The 11248-nt window shown below is 37.6% G+C and overlaps 2 protein-coding genes across 2 annotated transcripts; both read left to right on the top strand.

The window, feature by feature from the left end:
* The first annotated feature begins 1455 nt into the window (after positions 1–1455).
* Positions 1456–7499, top strand: LOC103714397 (ADP,ATP carrier protein ER-ANT1). The gene is given in 4 exon segments (XM_008801633.3): positions 1456–1838; positions 5477–5848; positions 6861–7131; positions 7134–7499. Coding segments are annotated over 4 exon segments (987 nt in total). The 5' UTR covers positions 1456–1535; the 3' UTR covers positions 7175–7499.
* Positions 7500–8404: 905 nt separating this feature from the next.
* Positions 8405–11248, top strand: LOC103714398 (protein NUCLEAR FUSION DEFECTIVE 4-like). Its single transcript, XM_017844569.3, has 2 exons — positions 8405–9650; positions 10046–11248. The coding sequence occupies exons 1-2, from the start codon at positions 8536–8538 to the stop codon at positions 10452–10454; spliced, it is 1524 nt and encodes a 507-aa protein (XP_017700058.2). The 5' UTR covers positions 8405–8535; the 3' UTR covers positions 10455–11248.

The following is an 11248-nucleotide window of genomic DNA, read 5'->3' as shown; positions in this document are numbered from 1 at the left end:
AATCTTTTTATCTCAATCGATATAAACTGATAAAGCCGAGATATTGGTGGCCGATATTTTTCAGTCATTTTGTTAGCTCCATAAATATATTATTTATTAATAAAACTCAAAATTAATAATTAAATATAGTTTCTAATTCCAAACTTATCATATTAATTGAGATATTGATACTTTGGTCCAAAACAATCTGGACCTTGGAGAATCTTAGTTTTATTTTTCTCAATAGACCAAGATCTTGGTTCATCGAGATAATTGATGTATCAAGGTTTAAAAACTTTGTTTCAAATTGATATTCATTTTTTACCAAACCATTATATTTTTTATGTCAAATCAGATCAAAATAATCCACACATAAACTACATTAAATATGTAAATATTTCAGACAACTGCATCACAATGTATTAATATATGCAAAAGTTCAGTATGGACATCAACTTTAGTGTGTATTACTATATGCATCATCTAGTCCACAATATCACTAACTTATTGGAATAACTCCATCTAGTCGACAATACCATTCAGGACACTTGATTGCTAGCTTTGGCTGATCCAACGATGCCAACAAAAAGAAAAATACTGTTTCTTTAATAAGAGGCAGAACACCCGGACTTGGCCTCTCTCTGTTACTTGGAAAATCCGGGAGGGCATTACAAAACACATACAAATAAAAGATGGATTCACAATTGAATTTGATGCTGCGATCTTCTATCAAAGTAACATTAGCTGATTCAGAAAAAAGGAAAACTATTATTTTCGGATTAAAGGTTTAAGAAAAAAAAAATGTGACACACGTTAGCTGTCCTAGTATCCCATTGATGTGACCCATGTTTAGACAAAGAAAGAAATAAAATTAAGGATTTTTTTTACATGAATATCTTTGAAATATCAAATTTTGCACGAATACTTTTTCAAAAATAATATTTACATGTTTATCCTCATTAAATACTTATTTTATTATTTTATTTTTTTATTCTTATTTTTGTATATATACCCACGCCATCTAACGTCATTAAAAAATTAACAGTTTTAAATTAAAGTAATTAAAATATTTTTAATGGGTAGACATATAAAAAAATATTTATAAGACGATCACAATGAAAAACAAAAAAATAATTTTAAAATTTTATTTTATTTTATTTAAAATAAATATGATTTTTATTAATGCGGTTAGAATAACAGTTTTATTAGAAATATTTGTACAAAAATAATATCTCCCGGAAGGATACAATATAAATTTTAAAAAGATATTCACGTAAATTTAAATTTTTTAAAAAATATTATAAAGAAAAAGATAAAATTAAATAAGAGATGACGTAGGCATCGCTGATCGGTCCATCGTCCCACGAATCTGTCTCCTATTTGGGCTGGGACGCGACAAGTCCGACCAATCTAGACTCGAATCTTTTACACCCACTTCTTTGTTTCGGATTTTTTTATTCCCTCTCCATCCGTTAAAGCTATGATCTCTTCGCCGGCTCGACCGTCGACACCAATCTTGTTTTTTCTCCTCTCCAGAGCGAGGGGACGACGGGAGAATGGTGGCTCCCGCCGGCGCCGCCATCGACGCGGCGGAGAAGGCGGCTGAGAGGCCGACGGGGAAAATGGCGGCGGACTTCGTGATGGGCGGCGTCGCGGCGGTGGTGGCGAAGAGCGCGGCAGCGCCGGTGGAGCGGGTGAAGCTCCTGCTGCAGAACCAGGGGGAGATGCTAAAGAGAGGCCACCTACGGCGGCCTTACAACGGGATCTCCAATTGCTTCTCGAGGGTTTTGAGAGAGGAGGGCGTGCTCTCCCTCTGGAGAGGGAACCAGGCCAATGTCATCAGATACTTCCCCACCCAGGTTGGTGTTCTTCCAAAAACAACAAAAATCACCTTTTTTCTTCCAATTCTTGTTCTTCTAGTTTGTTTGATTCTATTGGATTGATATCAGGATTTGTGTGCTCTTTTCATTGTTATTTTGAATCGAGTTTCATGAATATTGTTTGTTATTGAAATTTTGATTTGTTTAGATGGGTTTAAAATTGGAATATTACATCACGCTGTCAGTAGATGAGTGCTCATTAAATTGGGTTTTGATAAAATTTTGTTATTTCTTTAGATAATCGCAGAGATTCATTTTAGCTAGGTACTGAGAACTGACTACCCTGCTGTAATAGAATGTGAGATCTATCGGGATTGAAGTCTATAAATCAGTGTTTACCACGAATTCAAGTATCGGTAGCAGCACGACACTGCATCATATGTGCCATCCTTACAAGCATGAGGCACTGACATGTTACTGGCTGTATGCCAGCTCTTGGCATGCTGCTATGTCGGTGCATGTCTTATCTGCCAAGCACTGAAACATAGCTTACCATGATATGTATAGCTGCAGTGCTTTACCTGCACTCCATCAGCACAGAATACTTCAATCCTTGGTGTCTGTTATGAGTTCATTCATTGAGAAGCAGGGGCTTGTGTTTAGTTCAACAATGTACATGCTTATTTCTTCGCAACTGGAGGGATTGAATTTTGGATGGCATTCTGGGAGAAAGACTTAGTTTATCGTGCTATTTTAAGTCATTAAAATATAAATGTGGGATGCTGGGCTTTATAAAAATTTTGGTTTAATTCTTCCATTGCTACTTTTATATTCCTTTTGCTTATTAGCATGACACAAAAGAATCGAAAGTCCATGATTTCAGACAAGATGATTTTCTCCATATTTTTGCTCCTTTACTTTATAGGCTTGGTGCTTTTTACTTTCGTGATGTGAGCTTGGTTCTTTGGTCAAATAAGAGAATCTCCTAATGTGATTCATTTCTTACATTTTTGACCTCCAATTTTGTGAAAAGTATAATCTGTCTTTAAAGGAAGAAAAGAGAAAAGCAAGTGCATTTTACAAAATGAAAGCATATCTATCAATCAAGAGAACATGTGGAAAAAATTGGAAAAGAGAAAAAGGACTAGTTATTGGTCTTGACATTAAGAATACAGTGCTTGATATTAATCATTTATCTAGACAATCTAATTGTGACCCTCTAAGTAATTATGAGACTATAGAAAAATGTAATTCTAGGTTGCAGCTGCACTTATAATCAAGATACCAGTAAAATTGAACCTTTTTAGTGTGTTGACGAGTTCAAAAGGTCTGTCTCCTCAACACATCACAAATCCATAAAAAATTGAACCTTTTTGTTTTTTGAAAATTTGAAACAGTATATCCTATCAACACATGGTAAATCCACGAATGTTAAGTTGAATGAGAACTGAAGTCTCAAGTTGCAAAATCATGAAGATTTAAACTATGCCTTTTGATCTGAAAATGGATGGTTTATTTTAAAAAGCAAGTTCCATACCTAATCAATGATTTTCCAATGAATCTTTTACGTATATTTGCTCAGTTGCCAACAATCTTTACTCCAAGAAATGATCTGAGGATGGCAAATCCTATCAGAACCTTTCAGCCACATTGTGAAGGTTAGTCAGTTTTTGAAGCATAGCGTTCCCTGTGCTTAGAAAACTTGGAATCGGCTGGTCAATCTGTAGTTCTGTTCCCTTTGCATATGCATGAGCCAGCCTGTAGTATTTGGATACGAGAAGTCTGCTTCTGGTTTGGGATAGTGCTCTGAAGGTCTTCGAAAGTGGAGCAAACATCTATATGTTTTTCTCGATATAAGAAGGGGAGTAATAAACCAACGTATACATATATGTATATATATGATAGAACAGTATGACAGAGTGGCAATGTTGCCTGTCATATTTTGGTTCTTAGCTATCTTTAATAATTGACATCGAATACTAAGCATCTTAGTCTGAAACATTATAAGCCTTATGATGGTCGTCTGGGCCTTTATTGTGGTATGCAAAATTATGTAAGCCAAATATGTTGCACAGCAACTGTTGACAACAATTTTGACAGAGAACTCATTTAGCCTTAAAAAAAAGCACAATATTCTGGAGAAATGAACCATTCGTTCTCTGCATTTCAGCTTGAGCCTGTATACCTGCCATATGTTGGCAGAACATTAGTGATAGAAGAACATACTCCCGATCCTCCTTATCTGATTCCCATTTTATATATTAACTTTTGCATTGGAAACTTTATGCTACGAATTTTTCTGTGTGAATGTATCCATGAATGTTTTCCAAAGGCAGCAAGCTTACTGATAGCACTAGGACGGCAATGGCCAAAACCAATCAATCTTATGGATTTGATCCTGATTTAAGGGAAAAGTCTAAAGTATGCTATAAATAATCTACATTTTCAGTTACAGGAAGCTCTTTTGCGCTAAACATGTGCCAGAGCTGTTAGATATTGTACACTTAGGGCATTGGGATGCTCTAAGCATCAAAGCATTTAAATCTTGTTAATTGTTCCCTTTCCAAAGTAACCAACAATATGCCAGTCAAACCTCTAAATTAGTCTGCCGTGAGGCAACCACAGTTTTTAGTGAACCATTCTAAAGTATCAAAGGCAAACCTCACCATTTATATGGCTCAAATGATATGCTTATAAGCCTAGTAGCCTTACTTTTAGCTGGCACTTCCTAGAAATTTTGGCAGTGAACAAAATTGTGCATATCCATCTGGATGGCATGATTCTCTAAGTTGAAACAAAACCCAAGACCAATTTCAGCATTGATGCATCACCGTTTGTTGCATCCTTTCATTCTCCATATGCCAGGTTCGCCATCAAGCTTGCCTGCAAGCTCAACTTTATTTAGCTCATGAAAGCTGTCACATCATAGACAACTGCATGACAAGTGGCTTGGCGACTTAACCATCAATCTATGGAGAATGAGGGATTGGCAATTAATGAAACGAAAACTGTACTATTAAACCAACCTAATGCTTAGTTATTCAGCACTAAGCTTTAGGTTCTTTAGTTTCTAATCGTATTATGGAAAAAGATGAGTTTCTTTGTTTTGCTTGTTGACGAATCTTTGGCTGCAGCAAAGCACATGAAGATGTTTTCCTCCTCTTGAAGCTTTGGGAGCTCCAAACCCTGTTCAGTAAAAATAGAAACCTTTCATCTACAGTGTTTGCAGTAACTTTTAGTTGCATGTGATGCTTGATGAGATGGGTTTTTCTGCTAAGTAGGGAGGAAACTGTTCATCTTTGTTGCAACCCCGGTGGTAGTGCAAACATACATCCTACTTGCTTTCTTTTCCTAAAATTCCTACCTTATATGTAAAAAGAAGTTTTTTGACTTTCTAATAAAAATTGTTATGTATATAAGCACATGGTGTTACATGAAATAATGGAGAGATAGCAAAATTAAACAGTATAGGCCTCAAGGAGGGGAATACTATTGGACAGTTATATCTTATGCCTTACATGCCTGAAGATCTTGAATTTAGAGAGTAGCGGTGCTATTATCATACTTGATACGTATGTCCAATATCCATTGATGTGGTTTCACTATAGTTTTCATATGTGTTATGACTTGAAATAATTTTATCAAAAATGTTGCCCTTTTTTTCCATTTTCTCGCAGGCCTTCAATTTTGCAGTCAAGGGATACTTCCAGAGCCTTTTTGGATGCTCAAAGGAGAAAGATGGTTATCTGAAGTGGTTAGCAGTTAATGTGGCTTCTGGTAGTGCTGCTGGAGCAACAACTTCATTGCTTTTATATCATTTAGATTATGCACGAACCCGGCTTGCAACGGATGCAATTGAATACCGAGCTAACAACCAACGCCAGTTTAAAGGACTACTAGATGTATACAGGAAGACACTGGCAAGTGATGGTATTGCTGGTTTGTATCGTGGTTTTGGAGTTTCTATAATGGGTATCACTCTGTATCGGGGCCTCTATTTTGGCATCTACGACACTGTGAAGCCTGCTGTTCTAGTTGGACCGTTGGAGGTAACCACCAAACTCTTCTAATGAGCTCATTTAACTAAAATACTGCGGTACCTGATAGGCCATGCATGCTTTGATTTCTAGGTATAAGGAGAAGTTTATGATTCATTCTAGAACAGTTGGTATCATTGGAGCATTACTGGACTATCTTATTGTTAGTGAATCCTGACCTAGGTCTTAACCCCAGGTATCTACATTAAAATCAGCATCGAACACCTGCAATTCATGTGAGAGGAAACATGGGCTGTGGCGGTCTTGGGCAAATTTGATGATGATGACAGGAAGATGGATTTTTGTGGTTCTGCATGACCAAATGATCTTTCTTCAGTAAATGTGTTACACTTTTGTTGCTGGTTGTTGCAGTTCTCTTGTCTCTCTCTCTCTCATGGAGAGCAATATTTGAATCAAAAGGTTAGAAAAAGATGAATGTAAATAGAGGAGGAGAGCGGATACAGAAATTTTTCTAGAGTGTAGAGAAAGGCACTCCATTTGTCCATTTCCCAAGGCAAAGTTCCTGTATTTGTAGGACGCAACCAAGCATAAAAAAATAAAAATAAAAGGAAGTCCAGCTACAAATCCTTTTATTAATTACAATAACAGTGCAAAGTGAAGCTGACCCAAAGTTGGGATAAGGCTTGATGGTTATGGTTATTGCAAAGTGTATGAGTTTATTTGGGTACATTTTCTCCCCTTCCTACATGCATTAGATATCATAATGCCTTCTCTCTTTTGAGTACGCAACTGCTCACAACTGCCTCAGAATATGAAACTCTTTTCGATCTCTCTGTGGTCTGCATCATATATATATATAGATATATGTATTAACATGGATCTCCACTATTGTTCTGTTGATCTCCCAAGTCCATCATGTCTCCTGTTTATTTATTCTAGGCTTCTAGCATTGTGAAGCAAGATATAACCGTATGCCTGAAGGACAATAGTTTGTTGGTTTCTCTTGGTTATTACTCCCTAATTCCTGTTATCTTTCAACATCAATGGCTTTTTGTTGTTGCAGGGAAACTTTTTAGCTAGTTTTGTGTTAGGATGGACTGTGACAACATTTTCTGGGGTCTGTGCATACCCATTTGACACACTGCGCAGGAGAATGATGTTGACTTCAGGACAACCTTCCAAGTATCACGGCGCATTCCATGCCTTACAACTTATAGTCTGCAAGGAGGGTTTCTCTGCACTGTTTAGGGGAGCAGCTGCTAACATGCTCTCAGGAATGGCAGGAGCAGGAGTTCTTGCAGGATATGACCAGCTCCATCGAATTGCAAGCAGGCATGTTACGGTTTTGAGCAACAGCTGAGAGGGGGATTAAATTGATGAGGATCCATATAAGAAATTTGGGCCCATGTTTACTATATTGATAGATTCTGATTTTTTTTTTGAAACAATCCTTGCTGCAATAAGGAGTGCAGAGCTAGTGGAAATAAAATGCAAACCAAAAAGTTACTCTGGAAGTGCAGTCTTTGGATCAATTTCCCATGTACATAGAGAGCAAAGGAAAAACCATCTAATTTAGAGTATGTCAAATGTGTATTCTGTCTTTTTAGTGTAAAATGGATGGTTATTCTTGTTCTTTGTTCTCTTTATAGTGATTCTATTTGGAATAAATGAGAACTTTAAAAATAATATCTTTGATTCTTTCCATTTTAGTACTCTGCTAATTATCTAAGATCTATCCAGATGTTGCAGACTGATTGTTTTGGTTGTTTGGTTATTTAGCAAATTCATATGCAAGCTGAACTGTTTTTATTTGTTTCCATGCTTTGTTTCTGACTCTCTTTTTTTCTAATTTCTGGTTAAATAAATGTATTGATTTCAGGGATTAAAAGATATGAAAACAGAAAATAAGAAAACTCATTTTACTTTTTGGGACTAAGAAATTGCATGGCCATTCGGAGGTAACTAAACTCATTAGCTTTTTTTTTTTTTTTTTGCAAAATATGGAAGACCATTACATTTTTTTAAAAATAAACTAATTATTAGTAATTATTTTATACATCAAAGAACATACTAAAAACAATAGATGAAATAAAAGATTGAAAAAAGCTATCGGAATAATAAACTTCCCCCACTAAGGAATAATCTGCAACACATAAAAACAGTATGTCAGGTTGCAAGGTGGTCCAGTTAGAATTGACCTGTAACTGGAAACTTAAAAGACTAGTGGGTTCTGGCTTTCTTGGCCTGCTAATCTACATTGAATTTGATTGGTCTGTGACATATGATGTGCAAGGCAGGTGCATGCAAGGTACTTTTCCTTAAAATCCTCCGACATGTTGATGGCGTAATTGCATAAGTTTGTTAGGCCTTTTGAGTCCTCACATTCACATTACTACTTGTTCTGTTACTGTACTCTGTCCTCAAGTTATTTTGCACTTCACTCTGCACCGTGTTTTAACCTTTGGGCTTCTCAGCTAGTATTTGTGCAACATGCTCTCGTCTGCAGTGACGCACATGTCACCAGAGTTATAAGGTTTTTTTTTCCACAGTATCATTTCTTCAGGTATTAATTCTACCTTGAAGAAGTCAAGTATTTCATACTGGTTAAGAAGAAACCACATTATCAGGTTCACAGCCACAACAGTCTAAGTCACCATTGATTGCTACTAGCACCATCTCTTTCCATAAATACAGCACCACCCGAAGCAGCTCCTGGCAGTGAAAAAAATTCTCAGACCATGCCTTCTCCCTCTGTGCAATGGCTGAGCTTTGTTGGGACCATCTGGCTCCAAACCATTAATGGTGCAAATTCTGATTTCCCAGTCTACTCATCCCAGCTCAAAGATCTTAAATCCTTCTCTCAAGTCAAGCTCAATTTCCTTGCTTTCGCCTCCGATGCTGGAAAGCTCTTCGGCTGGTTTTCTGGTCTTGCTGCCATTTTTCTACCCCTCTGGCTGGTTGCAGTGATTGGTGCAATTTTTGGGCTGGTAGGCTATGGCGTGCAGTTTCTCTTCCTAGGAAGCACTCATCTATCCTACTGGCATCTCTTTACACTCACCGCTTTGGCTGGAAATGGTATATGTTGGATCAACACTGTATGCTACATCATCTGCATCCAAAATTTTCCTTCTGATAGCCGTGTTGCAGTTGGGATATCCACAAGCTATGTTGGTTTGAGTGCTAAGATCTACGCTGTTGTAGCGGATGTGATCTTCCGACCGCAGTCCAATCATGATGCCAAGACATATCTCGGCCTCAATGCCATTGTACCTATATTAGTTAGTATTTTAGTTGCACCATTTCTTCGGGAGATGGAGACCAAAAATAAAGCAAGATCAAGTTGTGGGTTCATGGTGATGTTTGCCATAACACTGGCAACTGGAATTTGTGCAGTTGTTGGCAGCATTAGGCCTGAATCAAGAGAGCATGCAATAAGCCTAGGATTGCTTTTGACTGCGCCTTTGGTGGTCCCTTTGGCCATGAAGTATAGAGAAGGCAAAGAAGAGTTATGGTGGAACAGGAGGGAGAGGAGAGTTCATGATATTACTGTAGATGAGGTTGATACTAGAGAGAGTGTCATGGATCTTGAGATGAGGGAAGTAGAGTCTGTAGATGGGAAAGTAGAAGAGTCCGTGGAAGTTGGAGGCCTTCAACTGTTAAAGAAGGTGAACTTTTGGTTATATTTCTTCAGCTATATGTTTAGTGCTACATTGGGTTTGGTCTTCTTGAACAACCTAGGACAGATAGCCGAGTCCCGTGGATTCTCAAAGACTACCACTCTGGTCTCCTTGTCTTCTTCTTTTGGTTTCTTTGGTCGTCTCATGCCATCTGTTTTGGACTACTCTTCAACAAAGTAAGCTTTCTACCCAAATTGCCATCTTTTCTTTTCTGCATGCATGATTAGATTGATCAGTAAGAATTTATAGGATTACCGACTCAAGTCCAATTCCTTTTGTTTTTCTTTTCCAACCTTTTGATATAATTTTCTTTTTCAATTAGTTTGTTGATAGCTTTTCTTCTTCTTCTTCTTTTCAATGATTAGGAAACGATACAAAGGTCATGGCTAATTATAATTTTCTTCAATTAGAACAAGAACATGGCCCATAACGATTTCGTGCCTCTAGATCCTACTCCAATATAAACTCTTAAATGACTCGCTTAATCATTGTATTCTACTGTTATTTTTTATTTTTCTGCATGTCAGCCTATTGCTTATCAAATTTAACATCTCTCCTTTCATTTATTCAGAAGTGGGTACATGGTGTCAAGGCCAGCATTCATGGCCATACTGATGGCTCCAATGGCAGGAGCCTTCTTCCTGCTGCTAAATCCAAGCAGACTTTTCTTGTACCTCGGTACTACTATTATTGGAGGATGCACTGGGGCAATTACCTCTATTGCCGTCTCAGCAACTCCTGAGCTATTTGGCACCAAGCATTTTGGCGTGAACCACAATATTGTTGTCACAAATATACCAGTAGGGTCGTTTCTCTTTGGTTACTTTGCTGCTTTTCTCTACCAGAGAGAAGCTGAAGGAAGCCATAGCTGCAACGGGATCAGATGCTACGAGAAAACCTTTATTATATGGGGTTCCACTTGCTCCGTTGCCACTCTCCTTTGTACAGTCCTCTATGCCAGAACTCGAAAATTTTGCTGAAAGACTGCTCAAAGATCTGATGACTCACATAGATTAAGTTGCTATACATGATATCCTAATTCCTATAGCACTTGAGCTCCACCAAAATCTATAGATGCTCCTGCTTGTGCCCCCATCCACAACAGTTTGCAAGTTGATGGAGATTTTTAACACAAGCTTATGTACCACATTGGTCTTTCTATGAAGTTTGCTAGATCAATGTGAATATTCCTAATTGTTTTTTGCGTGAAATAAATTCCTGAAATAGTTACAGGGATGATCGGAATCAAAAATATTAATTTTACTGATGCTGCATGACAAAACAAGCAGGAACTCGCTTGGAATTACCAGGCCATTCTTTGCTCTTGGGCGACCGATTTCTTCCTATTAAATCTACGCTAGATTTCCTTGCCAACCAAGTTACAGGCATCCATCATGTCCTCCTCCACTTTGGTGTCTAAATATTCGACCCAACTGAACAGAACTATTATTAATGAGAGGCCAGCAGCTGAAATTTTTAGGTGCGCACCTTTATTGTTTCTTGTCCCTCGAGCAATAAGTTTTTGCAGATCGGTGGATGAGCCATGACTATCTATTGCTAAAACTGTTTACAGAGAGAGCAGAACATCCAATAGATATAAAGTCACACAACAGAATCTGACTAAGATATGGCCAGCTATAACTTCACTCTTGTTCTTATTGCCAAAGCGCTCTTCGAAATAACAGCACACATTAGTTTCTGGAATTCAGAATCTAGTACCACCCCATAAGGTTGGCAGGTAGTCTCAGGTCATGAAGATGTTCTTAATTTGTTT

The sequence above is a fragment of the Phoenix dactylifera genome, chromosome 3 (assembly GCF_009389715.1).
Source record: "Phoenix dactylifera cultivar Barhee BC4 chromosome 3, palm_55x_up_171113_PBpolish2nd_filt_p, whole genome shotgun sequence".
In the NCBI taxonomy this organism is placed as follows: Eukaryota; Viridiplantae; Streptophyta; class Magnoliopsida; order Arecales; family Arecaceae; genus Phoenix; species Phoenix dactylifera.
This window is presented reverse-complemented; position numbering and strand designations above follow the sequence as displayed.

What these genes read in the sequence shown, in the direction of transcription:
- LOC103714398 (XM_017844569.3), top strand. Translation starts at nt 8,536, where the DNA reads ATGCCTTCTCCCTCTGTGCAATGGCTGAGCTTTGTTGGGACCATCTGG. An exon ending in TTGGACTACTCTTCAACAAA is followed by an intron (nt 9,651 to 10,045) that starts GTAAGCTTTCTA and finishes TCATTTATTCAG; the next exon opens with AAGTGGGTACATGGTGTCAA.